Source organism: Callorhinchus milii, unplaced genomic scaffold, assembly GCF_018977255.1.
Source record: "Callorhinchus milii isolate IMCB2004 unplaced genomic scaffold, IMCB_Cmil_1.0 Scaffold17, whole genome shotgun sequence".
Taxonomy (NCBI): Eukaryota; Metazoa; Chordata; class Chondrichthyes; order Chimaeriformes; family Callorhinchidae; genus Callorhinchus; species Callorhinchus milii.
Genome location: NW_024704758.1, coordinates 14,444,847 through 14,467,840, shown reverse-complemented (window position 1 = coordinate 14,467,840; position 22,994 = coordinate 14,444,847). Strand labels below are relative to the sequence as shown.

General features: G+C 40.1%; 1 protein-coding gene across 1 annotated transcript in view; it reads left to right on the top strand.

Moving 5' to 3' along the window:
• Nucleotides 1-22,736, top strand: part of elp4 (elongator acetyltransferase complex subunit 4) — a 78,790-nt gene extending 56,054 nt beyond the window's left edge. The window contains exon 10 of the mRNA XM_042341585.1: nucleotides 20,964-22,736. Within this exon, the coding sequence (XP_042197519.1) occupies nucleotides 20,964-21,095 (132 nt within the window). The 3' untranslated portion in view covers nucleotides 21,096-22,736. The remainder of the gene's footprint in view (nucleotides 1-20,963) is intronic.
• Nucleotides 22,737-22,994: the final 258 nt, after the last annotated feature.

Here is a 22,994-nt window from a genome sequence, read left to right as displayed (position 1 = left end):
AATTAAAAGAAATTGCTGCACTTAAATCCATTTGCACAGCCGAACAAGAAGTTTTGTCTGGACAAATCTGTCTTCCACAGGTCCTACAAGATCAGACACTTTATCACCTTGGGGCTATCCAAGAATAAGGGTTCAATCATGCTGAATGTCTTTGACCAATATTTTATTAACAGCAAGAGCAGGACAATACTTATTTCTACATTCGCGCAAGCATTATTTCTGGGCTACATTTCATACAAACGGAAACACACAGTGTCTGAGTCCGTTGGGGTGAGCTGACTCGACTTAAGTGACTCTGTACTTGTTCTCCTAATGGTTGTATCTCAATCTTCAAACTATAATCAGATTAAGGAGATAACATTTGAAATTGTTAACAGATACTGCTCTACACCCCTTGGCATTTTCAAGGAGGGTCCTTTGATGCAGATCATTTACTTGACTGTATTATTATGGGGCCAAAAAAGCCATCCTCTTGATATGGATATCTTTGGGCTTGCCTTCTCTTCAGCTGGCTGTACAGATCTTGAAAAACCTTTGCCTCTCATAAAGATGGCCAGGTGCAAAACATATCTCCTTGACCTCACTTTCAGTCATATTTCCACTCCTACCCCCAGCTCAGGTGCCTAGACAACATTGTCCAGCACTTTGAGATGTGCTCGCAACTTGAAAGGCATAAGTATAAATTGTAGTGTATTCATTCTCTGTACCAGCATAACTAATTTGTTGAGATGACACAATTGCCATTGTGAGCGTTTGTATTCTGTGTACTTTTTAAGATAACATTTACACACAGTAATTAATGAAATCCCAATCAATCCACAATTGTTGCTTTTGGCGTGCCTCTTATTTAATACTGCAGTTAGGTGTTGAACTCCATAGAGGTGCAGACTTGTTTGTGCATTTTTGAACAGAAGCACCTTTGTTTGGAAATATCACCTGCAAAAAGCCTACATACTCCTGCACATTGGCTTCTGTAACTGCGGAGTTGTTCCACAGTGGAATTTATTTAAATATTTTGTTAGTGCAATTTTAGGCAGTGGTCAAACTTCCTTTTCTAGTGTACCAATGTTTTGCCTCATGGTGCAGTTTGTATTACACTGCAAGATGCAAACAGGGCTTTGATTGGAAAAATCAAATTGTTGGTTAGAATTTTCATTAATTCTCCTTGACATTGGAAGTCAATTAGTTTATGCAAATTAGTTTGAAAGGGTGGGATGTAGTACCACTGTTTACATTGACTATTTATAGGTTACCACCTTGAGTATTTTACAGTGTTCTTCAATATCCACACTAATAACCAATATGTTACAGTTAACAATTTTGTCTGCATTATTGTGCAGTTTAATGCAGGATAATCAGTTGAGTCTTGCCGCATGGTGCAATTAGGGATATCTTGTGAGTTATAAATATCTATTGTCAAGCTTCCCATCAGCTGTGTGCACCGAGATATAACCTTTATTGACCTTTTCAAAAAGAATGATGATGGGAAGGATCAGTTTCACTGATGATGCCTCATTTAGTTTGTGTTTTCTGTAATGGGTAATATTTGAAGATGAGCTTTTAAAGTTATATATATTAAGGATATCCAGCATATTAAACTCATCTTCAGAATTCCTTTATCTTTGAAATATTCCTTTGAAATATTACTTCTAAAATGTCCCTCTGCCCTCCCCCACCCACTTGTCAATCCCATCTCCACTTCAGATATAACATGTAAGCCAGAAGATACACTTAAACAACATTTCAGGTATCTCGATGAGTATGGGAGATGCTTAGAAGTAGCGCTCAAAGAAAAGTGAGCAATGTTGCATTAACTTGAAGTCACAATTGTTTTGTATGTATCCCTCCCTCAGCAATTGATAAATGTTTCTTATCACCAGTTCAGTCTAATATAGCTTTTAGGAACTCTGCCACCTGAGATCTGAACCTACAAAAGGCCTTAGACTGAACTTGCCTAAAGATCTTGCTGCATCTTGTATAATCGGTGGTATTCCATGTGTCCATGGGAGCCGGCACTGAGTGTGTGAAAATTGGTGCTGCAGGTATGAGTTAGAGTACTCGTATATAAACACCAACATGAAGGACATAATGCTTAACAATGCATTTCCTTGTGCTACCATTGGAATTGACTGGCAGATGACTAGGAAACATGTCTATACAGAAGGTTATTCTAAAAAGCTTCACTTTTAACCAAATAACTTACACAGTTCTGGTTTCTCACCTTAATGTCAACCATTGTAAATATTTATTTGCATCTCGATTTCTCGAATTTTGTCCCAAGCATTTATTTTTCCCTTTAAAACATTTCTCTTTTGTTGGCATTTCAGAATCACTTCCACTTACGTGACAATGCTGGCTCATTTTGAAGTTGCCAAATTGACCTGAAATGGACAAATATAGTGGCTTATTGGAAATTGGATCCTGACAGTTTAATCCGTGCACGGAAAAGTACTTTGTTTGTTACCTTTGCACAGAAAAAGTAAAGTAACAATGAGGCCCAACGGTGATTAAGATGTAAATTCTTTCCAATTAGAATGTAAATTCTTACCATTTTAAATGAAGACATCAACTGTCAGGATGCCATATGATATCTTATTCTGCTTTGGCTGAATGAAATCTTTAACATGCATTGATGGCATTGAAGCAGTTTTTCAATCCTTTTGTTCTCTGATTCTTGTAATATTCTCCCTTCATGTTCCCTTTTCACATTGCTTTTGTTTATTTTCCCCTGCATCTGATATTGTTGTGCCTGGGGATTTTGAGGGAATTTAGAATGAAAATTGAGTTCATTTGGTGCCAGTATTTTCTTGTGCATCAATTACTTCTGCTGAATTTTCCTGAATGCAAATCAGTCTGCTTGCATAAAAGCTGTGCATGTATTTGAAATAATTAATTTTTGTTCAAATGCTGGATCAAGTCCAATCAACCTGAATATCATCAAAATAATAGGTAAGCAAACTTAAATTAATCAGCACTTCTCGTTGAATTGAAAAAATGCAGTTAACAAAGCGAGCTGTTAATTTATGCTTCAAAAACTTAACCCTTGCACAAACTCGACCGATCAACGTATAATATATAAAACCCTGCTGAACCATGTTCTTGTACTTCTGAAAGTTCTAGTTGCGCTTCAAATATCTTTCTTTCAAAATTGCAGCGCGTTAAATGAATGTGTTTCATTAACCTGCTAGATTGTGGTTTAGATTTTTGCATGAATAATTAAATGAAGTGGCAAAGGCAAGATTACTGGTAATGTAGAAGTATTGTGCGTTTTGGGAGGTTAAATATATTCAATAAATAAGGAGTATTTTTTCCCCTTCACACGTTGCAGGATTTTACGTGGCTTATAACAGTATGTTACAAAATACGTTTTGCATGTAAAGATATAGGTTTACTATAAAATGAACAGAAGGAAAACAGCCAGATGTGTCTCTCAGATCACGTTGTACACCCTGACATTTGCCAGTCGCTAAGCAGTCCTGCACCAACTTTATTAGTTAACCTCTTTAACAATGCTTGGTAACATTTCAATTAATGGTGATATTTGCTGAAATATTCCTATTGAATTTGGATCCTTTTATGCGCTCTTTATTCACAGAATGCCAAACAGATGTGCATTTTTGTTGGTTGCGCAAATAAATAATAACGGGCAGGCAAATTCAAACCTAGATGCATGTGATGGATAAGCATGTAGGTTTCTGCTAAAAAAAAGGTTATATTTTTAGCATTAACCAGCATTGAATGTTTTAAATACATCATTGCAAGCAAATAACTCTTTCAGTATTCGAATTGTGTTAGTGGTAACTGTAATATAGTCACATCACCAATAGCATGCGCTTTCAGCCACTAGGCCCTGGAACCTCTGGAACACTCCTCCACTATCCCTTCTCCTTGCCCCCTTCCTTCCCCATCTTGAGGTTTCACCTGAAGACCTTCCTATTCGACCGTGCTTACGCTCCTGGACGAGAGACAACTTTCTTCAGCTCAACGTGCGAAAAACCGAGGCCCTCCTGATTGGCTCACGTCAGCGCCTCCGCACCTCAGGCGCTGACACCATCAGCATCCAAGGCTGCACTCTCCACCTCTCAAAGCCAGTCAGGAACCTCGGCGTATTGTTTGACCCTGAGCTGTCCTTTCTCCCTCACATCCGCACCACAACTGGCACCGCCTTCCATCACCTCCGGAATATCGCCAGATTACGGCACTACCTCACCCCTCACGCTGCTGAAACCCTGGTTCACGCCTTTGTCACCTCAAGGCTGGACTATGGGAACTCTCTCCTCGCCGGCCTTCCCGCCACCTCCCTCCACAAGCTGCAGGTCATTCAGAACTCTGCAGCTCGTGTACTGTCCCGCACCAGGCTTCGGGACCACATCACTCCTACCCTCGCTCGCCTCCACTGGCTCCCCATCCCCCAGAGGATTGATTTCAAGATCCTCATCCTCACCTACAAGGCCATTCACGGCCTTGCTCCCTCCTACCTCTCCAACCTACTATCCCCCTACCTACCTGCCCGTACCCTCCGCTCCTCTGGCTCCGGTCTGCTCCACGTCCCCCGCCCCAACCGCCCTACTATCGGTGGTCGGGCCTTCAGCCTCTCAGCCCCGAGGCTCTGGAACTCCATCCCCCAGTGCCTTCGCCTTGCTTCCTCCCTTTCCTCCTTCAAGGCCGGTCTCAAAACCTTTCTCTTTGACCGAGCCTTCAGCTCCCCTCTCGACTCTCTTCCTCCTCCTCGCTCCCTCCCTTCCCTCCCCTCACCCTGACCATTTCCCCCTCCTCTCTCCCTCCCTTCCCTCCCCTCACCCTGACCATTTCCCCATTGCTCGGGTCATGACCCAACTGTGCAGCGCCTTGGGACGTCCTCCTGACGTGAAAGGCGCTCTATAAATGGAATCTTGTTGTTGTTGTTGTTGTTACGGTCACCTCCCCTTCTCCCAGCTCGGCGTCAAGCTCCGTCACTGTCAAGCTCTCTGGGTTGCTACCCTGCGTGAGAGGCGCTGTGTAAATGGAAGTTGCTGCTGTTGTATGAGTATGAGTATCATCAGTATGAGTGGACATGGTCAAATAACAAACAAACAGTTGGGAGAGGACAACCCAATTGTTTGAATCCAATATATCAGTGGCCGTGTGAGGGAGAAAGAGGAGATGCTGTGAGCTGTGTTGGGCAGCCAGCCGAAGAAATAATAGTTCCACAGTGGTTGTGTGAGTGAAGAGTGGAGAGGTATGTGGATCAGAGTTCAAGAATTTTTAACAAGTAAAATCCAGTAGGTGAGATGCAATGTGAATGTATGTCAGGAATGTTAGAGAATATCCTGGGTGTTTTACATTGAACTTGTGCTTGTGCTGAAGCTTCTCGGTCAGGGTGAAAGTAACCCCAAGCGAATAGTTATCACGTCCAACAGATGCTACGTCAAAGTGCAGGAACGAGACATGTTATGCCATTGTCACATCAGAATATCTCAAATTGCTTCACAATGATTACCATCCTACGTACAGTGCAGTACAATAATTACATTTGCGTGAAAAGTTTTCTAAACAGGGAGGAAAGAGTATTGGAAGCTCCTTCTGGCCCGAGGGGCAAAGCAGTCAACAATAAAAGCCTCAGAAACCTTTCGCACCTCCTCCTATTAGATATTTGCACCTTTCTTTGCAAAGTAAATATCTGCACGAAACTGCAGTCACAGGAATCTTTGTAATTTATGAAACCTTTGCGGTACCACCCAGCCTGCGTTTTCTGCAATGTTATGTTTTCCTCACATTAAGATTCAATTAGACAGGAATGTGACAGGGGCATTTAATTAGTCAACCCATATCTGTCACTGAAAGTTGACAACCTGGAAAAAAGTCTACTCTGGCATCTGCATCCTGCACAAGTTCTGTCAAGCTCCGTGTGTCATTTAAGGATTGTGTAAGAGCTCACCCATTCTCCTCAGTCACATTCAGGTCAAATCATACAGTTTCGCTTCTCATCACGGTATCAATATTGGAGAGGCATGGATCATTATGAAACTTAAACAGCAGCAACAACTTGCATTTCTCCAGCGCTCTTCATACGGAGAGGGTCTCAGAGCGCTTAAATGCAACTGAGCGAGGGTGAATGTTTTCAGGGAGCTTGAAAGCACGATAACATGAAAGTAGCACTGAGCCAAAGTACTTAGGATTTGAATGCTGTTCCATGAATTGACTCTACTTTTTGCCATCTCTAGCAATGCAATGTTTCACACAGCGACTCCAGACACTGTTCAGTTAATGGAAACACATTGCGTCATTTTGTAGATCTTTTTAAGTGGAATTAACAACAACACAACAACAAGATTTCATTTATAGAGCGCCTTTCACGTCGGGAGGACATCCCAAGGCGTTGGATAGTTGGGTCGGGACCCGAGCAGGGGGGAAGTGGTCAGGGTGAGGGGAGGGAAGGGAGGGAGCGAGGAGGGGGTAGCGAGTCGAGAGGGGAGCTGAAGGTACGGTCAAAGAGAAAGGTCTTGAGACCGGCCTTGAAGGTGGAAAGGGAGGAAGCGGCGAAGGCACTGGGGATAGAGTTCCAGAGCCTCAGGGCTGAGAGGCTGAAGGCCACCGATGGTCGGGCGGTTGGGGCGGGGGATGTGGAGCAGACCGGAGCCAGAGGAACGGAGGGTACGGGCAGGTACGTGGGGGGATAGTAGGTCGGAGAGGTAGGAGGGAGCGAGGCCATGAATGGCCTTGTAGGTGAGGATGAGGATCTTGAATTAAAACACTAAATTCAACCCCCAACACTTGACATCCAGAAACTGACATTTTCTTCCACACGGAGAGCTTTCAATATGAGATATAAACTAAGGATCTTTGATGATTAATTTAGCTTTTAACCTGATCTGTGGCTCCTGAGCCATTCCAGCTCCACTTTTTTGACGGGGATTTAATAAAGGAATATACAATTGTACTGTGGCCACTGTCTATTAACCCAGAAAATATACAAGATAGTTGTTAAGTTTTGTGTATATCAGCAATGTACTATAACGTAACTTAAAATCCTTTTTCTGGCATGTAATTATGGTTTTCAAAGTACAATGTAGAACTATGTATTACTAACATCAATTAAAATTACATGAGAAGGAGAAAAAAAGCTAATACTTTAATAACAGCTTAAGTATATTTGTAATCCTTTAGGCTTTTCTGACAAGACATTTGTTACATTAGTTACAATAGATATCAAGCAAGTCAGTGAAGTGATGGTCGCACATCCCATTCATCTAGAAGAAAGTGTGGATAGTTTAACTCCTCGGTAAAACAATTCAGGATCTGAAACAATCGAAACGTCTCCTATTTTTATTATTTCTACAAATATGAAACTTTAATAGTGCAGCTATGTTGCTTCTATCATGGAGCAGAGTCTCTTTGGCACCAAACTTGAAGCCAACTTTTTATTAACCCAGTTAATGGCCCTTTAATCTTCTAATGTTTCTAATTTTCGCCCACAAAATATATATAATCAATTCACTTGACAGTATATTCTGCGAGGGGCTTTGCGGTGTCTCGGAGACGTGAAAAGGCGCTGTATCAAATGCAAGGATTATTACATTATTATAATGTCAGAAAAGGGCTGACTATACTTTGTTTTCTTCTAACGTCAGAAATAACATTAGAGATTACAAATCAGCAATCTTACTCGGGTCGCAAGAACTTTGCTTTCTCCTGTCACAAGAACAGTGCCAGTAGGGAAATGTACCCCAGCGCTGTCTGCTCACACCACTCAGAGAGCAGGTAGCGGTGTCAAAGCAGTTACTGCATTATAACTGTGGCTTAATAGCTGGAGAACAGTGCATTTCTCAGCATGTTGTCTCCAGTTGGTTTATGACAGAACAAGCTCATCACAGAGGTCAGCAATTTGAAAAGCCCTCTTTTAACAGCACTTAGATAAATTTCACCACTTAGATAGCTTTGCAGACATTACGGAGATGTTTGCATTTTTGTAATGACCTGTTTATACAGTGGAAAGGCAAGTGACACAGCTCCCATTAGGGGAGCACTGGTCAGGGACTATTAAAATGCAAGCACCCAGTATTGGACTTTTGGGCATAAGCAGGAATCAAGTGCTGCTTTTTTTTTACACAGTGTTATCCAAATCATCCTTGCATTTGATTTGGCGCTTTATCACATCATCCAAATGCTTCAAAGCGCTTTACAGGATGTTACTTTAAAGCGTAGCAACTGTGTATTTGTAGGGAAACGCGGCAGACGGTTTGCACACAGCAATGTCACACAGACAGCCTTGAAGTGAATGACCATTTTTATCTGGAGGATTATTGTCCAGGACACTGAGAGGAAAAACCCTTCTCTTTTCAAATAGTGCCACGGGATGTTTAACAGCATATGCTTCACTATTTGTTACTTTTGTTCATCTGAAACTACTTTTCATGCATGATTCGTATTCAAAATCTTATTAAGAAGAGTGTCATATGTATGCTACCTCGAATTGCAAATCGGATGTGCTACCAAAGATACCTTTGCAAGACAGACTTGGCACTGGAATTCCTGAATTGGGTCACTAAACTCCTAATTTATACGGTGAATCGGTGTGGAAAGTACAATATAAATAGAGGGCAGCTCCTGTACTAAAGTTGAATCACATGAAGCAAACTCACTAAAACTGAGTGATTAAGGTTTTCGCACGCATGCAAAATGACCCAATTTATGAACCACACCTTATAGGCGTGAGAACAATAAGCGGTTCTCGTGAGTTAATAATCGCCTTTTCTCAATTATTTGTTTGTGTTGCTCCTGTTTATTATTTCTGTTCATTTAAAGTTGCATTTCATTGCATGATTCATATTTGAATTACAGATATTTGAAATTCGGTCGTTTGTGATTCATTACATTGTAATGCAGTGGGTATTGTCTGCCTTGTTTGTTAATCCTTACATTGCTGGTAGGTCCAGCAACATTCTGATCTGCCTGGGCCAGGTGGTTTCTTACTCAACTCAGTTCACACGCTTAATATTACAGCGATTAATAATAATAATCCTTTGAGACGTCTCAAAGCGCTTCACAGAATATACTGTAAAGTGAATTGACTGTATATTTTGTGGAAGAAAACTTCTAAGGCTAGCTTTAATTCTGTATCTTTAACCCTAAACCATAAAAAATCAACCGCTAAAGAACTTGTAACAAAAAAAGAAAGTTGCATTTTCCTTTCTCCGTGGATGCTGCCTGACCTGTTGCGTGTTCCCAGGGACTTCTGTGTTTGTAAAAGAAAGTTATAATTTGACGTGAAACTCCAATGGTCCTGGTATTCGTAAGGAGGTCACCATCAAAGCCAACAGCGCCTCAAGTAGACTGACTACCTGATGTGAGGTCGCACACCTCAGTGGAAAGCTGGGATGGAGTTCCAGAGAGCGGGGGCAGATGTGCTGAAAGCCCATCCCGTGATGGTGGGGTAGGGTGGGGTGGGGTTGGCTGGGGGGACATGAAGCAAGTTGAATACCAAGTGGGTCTGAACATTCTGCCTTTCAATGCCAATAAAAGAAGGGGTAAACAGCCATCCTTTCTCCACACCCTTCAACCTCTTTTTCACACACATGGTGATCTTCCTCCTCTTTCTCTGCCCTCGCATGCTCCCTTTCCTTCTTTCCCCCATTCTCTCAAGCTTTTATTTTCTTTGCCTTTCTTTCTCTCTTACTCCCCCACCTTGTCCCTCGTTCCATTCCCCACCCATCCCCCGCATTCTCACTCCATCTCCTCTTTTCATCTCTCTTTTCTCATCTCTCTCTCACTCTCTCTCTCTCTCCTCCCTTCCACTGCAGCATTGTGTTATAACTGGTGTATGTTTCACACAAGAAAAATAATTCTTAAGTTTGTTTGCACCCGTTAATGCTTCGAGTTTTTTTATTTGTTTAAATCTGTGACTGAAAATCATTCATGTCGTTCTCCCAGTCAAAAATCTCAAGCAGAGAAAAGCCATGGTTTCTCATAGGGATCATGTTATGTTGTTGCAGTTATTGTGTACTGTAGTATAATAATAATAATAAAAATAATAGTCCTTGCATTTGATATAGCGCCTTATCACGTCTTCAAGACCCCTCACAGAATATAGTGTAAAGTGAATTGACAGTATATATTGTGGGCAAAACGCGGCAGCCAATTGCGCACAGCAGCGTCCCACAAACAGTCGTGGATTGAGTGACCAAATTATTATTTTTTTATATAAGGGATTATTACCCCCGAAAAATGATCCGCTCATCATCTAATAAGCAGGTTCCTACTTACTGCTTGGTAATGCTTACAGTCAAAGAGGAAGGTGTTCAATCGTGATCCAAAAGAAGGGAAGGAGGGGCAAGGCAGAGGGCTTGAGGGGGAGAGAGCCTTTTATAGTGCAGGAAAGACCTGACTCCATGCACTTGATGTGTTTTTTTTCAAAAGTCTTTTTCTCTTTCTATCCCATGATCCGTCATTTGTATTTTTAAAGAGTTGATGGTGCTTGAAAGTAAGTGTGTGTGTGAGGTGGGGGGGGGTGGGGGGGGGGTGCGATGAGTGAGAGGAGGAGGGAATGCATCACAAATAGGGAGAGAAAATGACACTTTTATCTTCTTTTTAAATCCCTCTGGATCCCTTTAAAATTACTGTTGACTAACAAGTTGTGGCTCTTTTCTCTGAGGCGGTGGGTACAAGACAACTACTTGAGACAAGAGAGGAACATTTATCCTCAAGGCTTCTCATATTTAGTCAAGCAGAAAGGCTGAGCATGGGGAGAGGGGTCTTTATCAGCATTCCACACTTTTTAATGAGCTACCTCACAAATAATATAGGCTTTTCCTTTCCAGCTAAAGCTTGCATTGAAAGAAGGATTTGTCCTAATTAAGAAGGGAATGCTGGCAGAAGATAGTTTTTGGTGTGCAGATGTTACTGTTCACTCACTTTCCAACTCGAACACTTTCAGGGTTTTTTTTTTCCAGTTCAGTTCAAGACTCTTGTGGGACAAGTACTTAACTCTGAAGCAAGTGGACAGGCGGGTGGAGAAGGAGAATGGGGAAGGGGGGGGCAATAGACTTTTATTCTTATCTTTCAGCTTTTAAAAACCATGTTTATTTTCCCTTTTTACAAAGTGTAATTTGTGCTTCAGACAATGGCCTGAAGTATACCACCACTCATGTCAACGTTCTTTAGGTGAAACCCGATCATCTTGGGGAGCGAAACAATGTTCTGATAATGTCTATTTTATACCTAGGTAGACAAACACAATTAAAGGCTGGTTACCCATTGTACCCAACACCGTTTGAAATAGTCTCGGAGTACATCTTTTGTGCCAAGCTCGCTGAGTGTGCTTAAAGACAACCTTTGAAAGTCTGCGCCCAACAGTATAATCTAATGATTTCACTTACACCTCCCTTATTTAACACTGTCAGGGAAAGTAAGGAATACGCCATTCATAATTTACATGTCATTTGCTGCTTCATATTGTGTGAAATTTAATTACACAGCTTAAATCGTAGGCAGTGTTCATTTGCCTCAGACAGAGCGTACAATAAGGCATTGATGTGAGTCCAGCATTCACCCACAAGTCCGCCTTTTATCAAATCACCTTCTGGTGTGGCCACTGAGACCGCACAGTTGTTCTTTTCACTCCTTTGTCAGGAAAATGAGAGAATTTGACCCCCCATTTTCATTTCAAAAAAATTCAGGGCATCATATAAAAGATGCTATTTGAAAAGATTTTATTCAGTGCTTCACCACAATGGAATATACAGATAAATTTTCCGAAGGTGATTACGAAGCCTGGATTACGGAGTGCCCACTCCCCACCCCTCCGCACTCCCCCCTCCCCCCACCCCCACGCAGTAATAGTTTTGTAGAACTTCTATTGAATTAGAAAAACATAAAATACTAAAAACTCCTCACAGGTGCTGGTTTTGTTATTTTTTTTCAACAAACACTTGTGGTCAGAGGGAGGGGGAGGAAGACAGACAGACCCCAAGGCACAGTTACTAATCATATGTATTATTCACAGTTTTTAGTCCATTTCTGAAACGTTGCCGTTAAATCAAAAGAGCCGCTTTATAGTAATTGGAGGCTGTTCGACCTCCTGATGGGAGTCTCATCTAACAGTAATCCACCACTAGTAAAAGTTGGCTACGAGCTGGCAACTTTCCCATTCTATCAGCACAACACCAAGACCAGATTTAAGAGGATGAAGAGGATAATTATTAGATTCGGGAACAGTTTCCCAGCAAAATCTGTTGTGTTTTTTTTTCCTTATTCAACAAAATAAAAACTGTTTATATTTCTGGAAACACAGCTAACTCCTGACCCCCCCACTTTTTAGAGATGAGAATTTGCACGAAGCAGATTGATTGATTCATTGGCTCATTGATTGATTTGCCACTTGTCCGTTTGAGGTCGAATGGGTTCTCTGCATCAGAAAAAGCAAGCAGTGATGTTTTGGCGAAAGATATTAACGTAGCATTATATCATTTAATAAAATCACATTGTTTAAGGCTAGCAGTAGGTGCAATTTAGGTTCTAGCCAGAAAAGACTGACTTAAAAGTTCCTTTTGCTGTTATTACTGCCGGTAAATATACACTCAAGTTTCTGTGTTACTCTGCAGACATGAAAATAATTTTTTTCAACAAAATTGTATTGATGTAATCAATTGATGTTGATTGTTTGATTCTAAGGATTTTTTTTGAAGAGTGGTCCAAACTGGCAAACAACAACAACAATTTGCATTTATATAGCCCCCACCCCCCCGCCTCACGCAGGGTAGCGAAGTACTTGACAGTGTCAGACAGTGCGTGCCAGACAGTTTTTCTCTCAATGGGCAAGTTTTGCTTCAGCTGGTTAGACTATAGCAGTTACACCCCCCTCTCCCCCAATGCACACTCTGGGGTTACCCAAGCCTTGGTGCTCACCAACCTGTGCCTATTCTCTGGGATTAGGAAGGTAAACTGCATCCCTCCAGGAAAAGATTATTGCTTAAAACATCCAACTCTGCAAAGGAAGCTGAAGGGAATTACTACATTGGTTCTTTCCTAGTTAGAATATTACTCCCAAACCTATAGGTATCTCTTTGACTGTCTGGCTACTGTGAAGAAACATCTCTTATTTGAATGTTTATTACTTTCTGCGGTGAAGGGTTAATGGTTTGACTCCATCAATTGGCAAATTCAGAGATACCATTTGAAGGTTGGAGACACTATATAGCTGCAAAGGTTGTACCATACAGACAGTGAGGGGAACATATCTTTACCTTCTGAGATATTGCTAATAATGATTTTGCAAAATGGCATGTTGTCTGTGCTTTGCATGATGACGTCACAGAGAGAAAATCTTTAGGTGAGGTAAAGCTCTGCCAAGGAGCCCAGTTACAATAGCATGGCAAAGTTAATCACATGGGCACTGTTCTGATGTCAAAAATGTTTCGGGGGAAATATGTCCTTGTATTTCTTTCCGTTGAGAAGCTAGGCTATTACTTTGGTATGTGGAGAATGTTTCCTTTCAAAGGATGAAGAGGACTATATGAGTTATCTAATTTAATTTTTCTCTCATTAGTCTGGGCATCTCTCATTAGTCTGAGGATGTATTTGTACTGAAAAACATACTCAGTCATGAAAAGCTTCAAAATCCTTTCCTAGATTTTAAACAGAATTCATGTTGGCTTGCTCTCAACTAATTCTCCCTTCTAGTTTTTTTTAAAAAAAGATGCACTGGAAGTTATTCAGCGAGCGCTTCTGTGCGTAAATGTGTCCTCGTTCACTTGTCGCTTAAATCCATTAAGAATCCTGTTTGAGGTTTTAAACAAACTTCATAAGTGATTTCCTCTCACAAACACTGGTTTCCTTTTCAAAAGTGGGCATGTTGGGAGTATCCTTGTGTCCTCTGTAAACAAAGATTTAGAAAAGACACCAACAGTGGGTTTTAAAAATCTCTTGAACTGTGTGATTACTGAAGTGTTTCACACCTTAGGGTGCCAGAGCTTATGACAACTGATTATAGCATAGCAGCAGCACACCAGAAAGAATGAAGAGGGGAGTGGGAAGAAATGTTAGAATAANTTTTTTAATAATTTTTTTAAAATAATCATAGTCACTCACCCCTTTAGATCGTCGAAATATCTGTGGAAGACGTTATTTGAAGCAGTCTCCCTTTGAAAAGAAAATAAATTCCTGAAATATCCCACAGTTAAGATGCCCCTGTTTCTGCTTCCCTGCACTTTTAAGAGTTTGTATATTGCTTGCTTCTTTTTTATAAAAAAAATCAGAAGACAGAAAGACCTAAAATTACTTGCCCACAAATGAGAAAGATCATCTTAGCCTTCTTTTGTGAAGGTAATTCAAAAACATCTGTTTATAGTCGCAATTCATTTGTTAGCAGTATTATTGCTAACATTATCGGAGATTACTGGTGCTAACAGCTCAACCTAAGAAGGATTGCTTCTTTAATCTGACCTTTCGTAATGCACCAAGCTCAATATTTAACAGAAGTTTAGCATGTAATGTTTCCATGTAAATTTGACTGAATTAATCCATTAAAATTTCCCTTTGACTAATCCAGGATGGGTTATCATGGGATCTCCACAATTTGGCAGAATTCATTCTTGTGTTTGAGGGACAGACAAGACGGCATGTTCCCATTTTCAAAAGAAATTCAGATCTCAAAGGGTGACGCAAATGAAACAGAAAAAAAATTGGATTTGGTAAATACATGCAAATGTGTACTTGACATTGTTTCAGCTGTCCATAATCCTTTCTTTCTAATATACTAATCATTTCCTGCTGCTGCAGAAACAGGGGACGTGACAGGTGTATGTCTGTCATGACAAGACTGACATTTTAAGACGGCCATGGTACAAAATCCCTATCAAAGAAATCTTTGTTTATTAACACCTAAGTAGGAATTACCAATAGAGGGTCAGCTAAGCCTTTTAAGAGATGGTAGACTATAACTGCTGGTACGAGTTGAGCAATAATGAGAGCAAGGCTTAGTTTAAGAATGTAAACACAAAATTTCAATAGAAAATATTTCCTTTATTTTGTGTTTGACAAGGTGAAGGGTGTTTGTCAGTGTTGAAGAACGCAACAATCTGTACTTACTTGAATCTTGTATCTGCATCTAGTGCTACCAACTGGTATAGCATGGAAGATATGAAGTAATGCTTCTTGTACCCCTTCGTGTATCTAACCTTAAGCTGAAAAATAACATGATTACTGCACCATTTCCCAAACAAGCCATCAAGTAAATGGGAGTTATTAAATGCTGAGCTGTTCTGTTCAGCTTTGCGTTACAGTGAAACTAACACTGTTTAGCACATCACTTAAAAGAGGCATTAAAGTTGTCAGAGGACAATTGTTGGAGGTAAAATTAGGCGGCTGCGTCGGAAAGTAAGCCTTTAAATAATACATACCATTTACAATAATTCATGCAAAATATCTATTGCCCTTTTAGCTATAAGTTCAACAAGGGAATTATTGCTCCCCCCCACCCCTTCCCGAGTGTAGGTTAAGGCTGTTAACTATTAAGAAAAGCATTTTATATTCAAGTCAAGGAATTTATTGGCAAACTTTACATGTTGTTAATTGAAACAAATGGGTGCTTCTTATGATAATTGTATATTTAATTACTATAATGTCAACTTGCAGATCAAGTGCTTATGGTTTAAAATAATAACAAGTTATAATTTTCCTGGGCTCTTTCAATGTGATTACACTGTGTATGTACAGAGCTCACACTTCACTAAGCTCTAAGTTTTAAGTTCACTGCAAGAAGCTGGTGTATCTTATTGGAGGCATCCTGTCAAAAAATGTGGAGCTTCAGCATTTCAGTCCAGCCTATTAAAACTGAAAGCACCATTTATATGCATTTTCTGTAGTGTTTTACGCTGTCCACTGTCTTCACTTTACCTCTGGGTAAATGCTAGCTCTGCTGAAAACATTTAAGCTAGGCAGACTGCTAAAGGGCTGCTGGGATTTTATATATATATATATATATATATATTCAGTACTCACATCTACACAACCTGAGCACAATGTTATGCCCTTTGACTCTACATAACAGGAACTAGGTTTTATTATTTTGGGCTACCAGTCTCTTAAATAGAGGTGCGTGACTGCCAGACTCCAGTGTGATTTTTTTCTCTCCCACTCAGAATTGCATACAGAGTATTGATTTTTTTTAAAAACGTTAATGCCAAAGCATACTTTGAGAGGCAAGCCAACATTTAATCAATGCATTGGGTTTTAAGTATGCTTCACTGAGTTTCCCCAACAAAGGTTTGAGAGTACCAGCAGTGTTCTAAACAAGCTTGATGTGGGCTTACAAACAGTAGATTTCGGAAGAAAAGATCATGCTTGTTTCATATTATCATTATTGCTAGTTTTTACTAGTTTCCAGCTGCAGAATTGGAAATTTCTTACAAGAATAAAAAAAAGGCCTAAAGGACTGCATTAGTATGCTTGCTCCTGTTCCGTTGCTAGTCTGTTAAAATATAAATGAACGAGCTGTAGCAAATTCACTTCAGTGTAACTAATGGGAAAAAAAACATTAAAAAACAGAAACAAGAACAGGCACAGAATACAACAGTTTTGCTCAAGGGTTTCCCTTTGTTAACTGGGAATCACTTTATCATAAAATACAAAAACTATTGCCCCCTTTTGTGCCGGGTGAACAATACAGCTTCCTTATATTGAACCCATCCGAGGACCGAACCAGAATTTATGCCAGAAACGGAAAAAAAAATCCCAGTATTGAGGGATTTTTACGTAACCACATGTAGAACACAGGATGGTGGGACACAGATTTCATTCCCTCATTCTGCTCGAGCTCCTGGTCTCAACCAAGTCGTTGTGAGCCAAGTGGTAACAAGAATCTAAATGCCTCCCCGTGTGGAGAGGTAAATATTATATCAATATCCTTGCATTTGATACAACGCCTGTCACACTGGGAAAACATCTCAAAGTGCTTCACAGGATTTACTCTAAAATGCAGTGGCTGTGTATTCTGTAAGCAAATGTTCGTTTGTTTTTAAGATCTCTTTGCCCACAAAACAGTCACACCGCTTTAGAGAATATCCTGTGAAGGGAGTCAGGAGGTGAAAGGCGCCATATCAGATGTAAGGATTATTATTATTATTATTATTATTACAGTAAAGTATTTGTTTTGCTAATTGTATTTAAAAATGTAGCTCATGAGAAATATTAAGAAACAAAGTTGACCCACTAGATACAGATGGCAATTGGAATCCAACCAAAAAAAAGCATTTCAAATGTCAGACATGGCTCTTCGCTGACTTGGACCTTCCTCCTGAGGGTGAATTTTATTGGTCTCTGGTGGCTGTTTGGGTTGCAATGGAACTAATCACTTTGACCTGGAGGTAAACATACATGGTAACTTTTTTGATGTCCAAAGAGCTCTTTATTTATACACCATTGTACACTGTGCATGACCCCACAAGGGAAAGAACCACAGCATGATATAACAACAACAACAAAACTAACGTATAGTGTTTAGCTTTTTCTTACTTTGGGACCAGCCTAATGGACCTTAATGATCTTTTCCAAGGTGCTCTGGGACACTACCTGCTAGAAGGGTGCTGTATAAATCCCTAGCTGTTGTTGTTTTGCAATTCTGTCTGTTGCTGTATAATGTGATGGTTATCATGAGGTGAGGAGCACAACCCTGGATGTACCCCTGAATGTTGGAATTGCACAGAGGAGAGGCCAGTGTTGATTTTAACAGGTCTTAACATCTCCTCCTGGCTGGACTATGCCTAGTCAAAAGATTAATTCCTACTAGTTTCCTATATGCAAAAATGTTTTTGTTTCCTGTTCTATCTCATTCCATTTAAAGCCACAGGAAGGGTAGGAGACTGCATCATACAGAAATAGAGTGGGACAGAATGTGTAGCCTCTGGAACAAAACATATTTTTATGGGAAGGGACAGGACAATACAAATGACATTGGAAGGTCACAGGAAGAAGACCTTCTGTGAGTTTATCTTAATGCGCTCTCTGTGTTCCCCAAGTTCAAACACATACCTTCGTGTCTGTTTAATTCAACCATTGCATTTGGCCATTGCAGCCGTTAAGGGGAGGAGCGGGGGGGAGAAAAACATTGGTTTGACCTCCCACTTCGCTTAGTTTCCCATCTCTGCTGGATTGCCACAGAGAAGGACAAAGCAATGAGGGCTTAGAGGGATGATGGCTGATACCTGAGAGCATCTCGACCAATGCATGGCCTGGGGAGAAGAAAGGGGGGAAATGTATCTCAACACTTCTACTACATCCCAAAACATTGCTCACTAATGCCAAATTTAATTCAACCTGCCTATCGTACTTTATCTACAAAATTCCAGAGTTCAAAATGCACCTCCTCCCCACCCCCCCGGTCAATGTATTTTAATTTTTTCTCCCCTTGGCTATTCCAAGAATATCCGTTTTGCACTGTGACAACTTTCGAGTTGCTCCGAAATTGAAAACCTCATCAATTATTTGCAGTTGTACCTTGGCTACAGTTCACCATTTGTTCTAAACATCTTCAGTTTGCAAACAATGCAAAATATACACCTCTGGGTGGCTTGAGGGAGTCTGCAGTGCACCATAGTAACATTCTAGGCATTTACAAAATGAGTTATATAAGGATTTTTTTATTTTTGCATGGACTTGTTGGGCTTGTTTATCAAAAAATTATAAGGTGCGTGACTAGAATTAGATGATTTTCGTCCATTGGAGTAGCATTTCAGTCGAGGATAGTGCTCTGGAACCAGGGAGTAGGACTAAATCTGCAAATAGTCTGCACCGTCCAAACTCTGACCTCATTCCCCAATTCCATTAGGGTCAGTCCTGTTCCTACTTCTGAAGTGGATACCGATATAATGATGTAAAATGTGCAAGCAGAAGCAGTAAAAGGCTTTGACAAACCGGGGTTACAAGTTCACCTGACGCGGAAACTAAACCCATCTGGTCCACGTTCTTGTAGGAATTGGCAAATTCCTGGTTCCAAGATTCAATCCACTTCTGGGACTCAATTTACCACGACAGGAATGGGAAGCAGGATTCAATCCTGTCTCAACATGGCTTATTTTTATTTTTTCTGTTGTATAAGATCATGGAAATACTGAATATACGGGATAGTGCATAGGCTGGGGTATGCACTTTTGAGAGGTCGAAAGAATATAATTGGCTTGAACCATGAACAGAGGGCAGAACGGAGGGGTATTTCTCAGATTGTGCCCTAAGTCTTGCAGTCAAGTGATCCTGAAGATATTGCCTTGTCGAAATGCTGTTCTGTTGTTTTTTGTAAACAGAAAATGCTTGGAACTTAGACAAAAAGAACACCACAGAACACTTTTATTGAACATTAGATAAAGATCTCTATTTAGCCAGTAACATTCCTTCATTTGTGGTGCTTAGGGGAAGCTCAGGAAAGGATCAAGTATACTCATTGGATTCTCCTCCTAATTATAGGCCTTTTTATGCCTTAGGATAGCAGCGCCATGCTGTATATTATTCCTCAAGTGCCAGAGGCCACAAACCTGATCAATTCAATGAATAGCTCTTAACCCTGGCAACACTTTTAATATTACCTTCAGCTCTTCGTTATTTAAAGTCGAGCTGAGGAAGTGAACTTATTTACATTTCTTTGGTGAAGATTGTTGGTCGTGTTGTAAGGAAAGTTCTGCTGGTGTGCCAGTGCAAACAGTGATGCAAAAGGTACTGCTTTGGTTTAATTCTGTCTTCAAGATATAGCAGTGTCTGTGTAGCTATTTTTTTTAAAAAAACTCCTTCCCCCCAACTCCCCCGAAAAAAATTGTGCACAGCAGTGTCCCACAAACAGAGATGTCGTGGAGGACCAATTTTATCTGGCGGTTTATTAGCCAGGATAAACCGCCTTCTCTTTTCAAATAGCAACATGGGGCCTTTAACATGTACCTGAAAAGCATGAGGGGCCCTGGGTCTTTAACGTAGATTGAGGGCACATTGACAGTGGGCTCATTTAGTTGATATAACCTCATAGTTACTCAATACAGTAAGTACAGTACAATACAGTACAGCGCCTTGGGACATCCTCCCGACGTGAAAGGCGCAATACAAATGTAATCTTCTTGTTGTTGCCGTAAGTCTGAGAGATTTCAAATCTATCAGAGTGATTTTTTTTATTGTAGTTGGGAAACTACCATGCTGTATTGTAGAGGGGCAAGCCCATGAGTTTACATCCATGATCCTCACACGTACAGTTCCCAGCTCCCTTGTGCCATTGTGGAGGTGCTGGAGAAGAGGTGAAATCCTTACCCAGCAGGGAAGAAGGAAAATCAAAGATTGAGTCACTTTGGGTCACACCCATACAATTCGTAGCATTTGGCTGAGAAGAGCATTAGCCTTGGGACCAGGTCATCTGCCAGGCCTCTAAGCTGGGAAATGGTGTGTGACACGTGGGACTTCAATGCGTGTATGTTGTTGTAAATGTATAATGACTTTAATTGCCACATACTGTGTTGCTAAGTGCAAAGTTTCCTTGCACCTCTGCGAGCAGAGCATTGTAAAATGACTAGGCCTGTGCATTTGATTAAGGTAACTAAATGCTTTTGTTAAATGTAGAGCTGTAACTTTGTCTGGTTATTCTGTAACATTAGGGAAAGAGTTATCCAGTAATCTTTATCAAACAAGGGAGAACGGCTAAAGAGCATTCTATTGTGAGGTGAACGCAGAATGAATCTAATATAATGGCATTCCATTATAACATGCCTTTTTTGGTTTAATTACACCTCCCAGTGTATAAATGTGTATATATGACATATCTGTATGTAATAAAACTGTTGTTTTATTATATACACATATCCCCAGAAAGGAATTTTAAAAAATGTAGCATCGCGATACCCATTGATATGATGTACCGTTTTGAATTTTTTTAAAAAAAACAACTCCTAACATTATTCTTTTTTCTTTCTCCCGCCCCCACCCCCACCCCACAACCCCCTCTTTTGCAAACCCTTAAACAGAGATTGCATTTGCCTCCAGATTTGTCAGATACAGTGAGCCGATCAAGCAAACAGGATCTGGCAGAATCAGCCAAACTGCTGAGCTCAGGATGTGGTGGTGGAGCCAGAGGCAAGACGCACCTGGATTTTTAGTGACTCTTATTTAACCACTTCACTCCACATTCTCATCATGTCGAAAGTATGATTACAAATTGTTTTTGTATATATTAGTAATAAAGATTGTTTCCTGTCAACCTGACTTTTGTTTGTGAGTCATCCAACAAATCAGAACCAAATCAGGTTATTCTGCAGTATTTTGCATTTTTGTTTTGGGTTATTCTTTGATTGATCACTAGGCTTGAATCCATTGAGAATGAGCTGATTACAACATGTCGTGATGTGCTAATTTCAGGTTAAGAGACTTCTGTCTATGAAACAAGGAATAAAATTCAGGCCCTTAGAATATATTTATTTATGGCCAGAGCATTGGCAATAATAACTAGATGGCTTTTACTTTTTACTTCATTACTGAAACCATTACTTCTCTCTCTCTGAAAAATTTGGAGAAATAAGGATGTCATTAAAATTTAAGGCCAATTGTTTTAGAGATAACCAAAAATATTTTCAGTATTACTGCAGAAAAGATTGAATGTGCGACATTGCAGCCCAGTGATCTTGCCATGTAACCACAATACATTTAAAGCAACTCGTTGAATCCAAAAGATAATGTAAATTTACATGATTGCCTTTTTTTAAGAACTGTAATGATAATGCATATACTGTATATAAAAAGAAGGTAAATATTGTGGTGTCACTAATGAATAGGCATAAGGTAGACACCCTTACTGGAGGTCTGTATGAAACATGAAGACATATGACAGAAGATGAAATGAAGACTGACAATTGCACTGGTCTCAGAGCAGCAGAACTGGACACAGATGAAAGATGGATGGCAAGGTAGTGTAATATATACTCAAACCAACATAGTAATATCACATGGATTAGCAAAGCGGAGTTCAGGTAAAGCTTGAATGCCATTCATTGAGACACTTCAATACACAAGATAGATGTAAGCATTTGTCAGCGTCGAGACAGTATTACATATATTTTGTGACATGTTAACCCACTGCCCTTGATTGGCACTTTTAGCTTAATGGATATTCATGATGCCAAGCATTACCTTTGGTAGAAATCAACAGGACTAAAATCATTATCTCTCCCAACTGCAGGGTTGAGAATTTTGGTTGAAATTAATAATAATCCTTGCATTTGATACAGCGCCTTATCACGTCTTCTAGATATCTCAAAGCACTTGACAGGATACATGTAAAGTGAATCGACTGTATATTTTATGGGCGAAACGTTGAAATTGAAAATGTTATTTCTTTCCTCGGAATATGGTTGCCCATAAAGCTCTTTATTTACAATAGATATAATAGATGACTGACTCTGGCCTGAAATTGTTAGTATATAAAAAGTTGAAGCCAATTAATTGTTTGCTGTAGTACCAATTTCAAAAGTTGCAATTACTCTTTTGTATTGCTGGTCTTCACTATCATTGTACATGGTGTGAAATGGTCATGGTTCATAGGTGAGGCTATCATAATCTAATTCATTGAGCGGCTTGGAGTAGTCGCAAACAGCCCTGAATGTTATGTGCTTCAACAATCAGTCAGCCTTCATGTAAACCTACAACAGCTTGGTTTGATAGTTTCACCGCTGTGTCACTGAACAAATGCATTAATACGACTTTGTAAGCTGCCAATTTTTTTCATACAAAATAAAGTAATTATTTTAATCAATCTTCGTTTTCCAGCTTATTTCAGAGTAAATCTGCCATTCTGCAGTAAGAGGAAAATATGAATGTTATACGAGGAAAATATGAATGTTATACCAATATCCTTGACTATCTTCTGATTTCTGTTATTAGCCTTATTCTAGAATATGATGGACATCTTTGCCATTCAAAATCCTCTTTGGATTAGGTATAAACGTCATTTATGCTAGCAACCCAAGTCAAAACTGTCCATCATTGCCTCTCATTGCTACTTA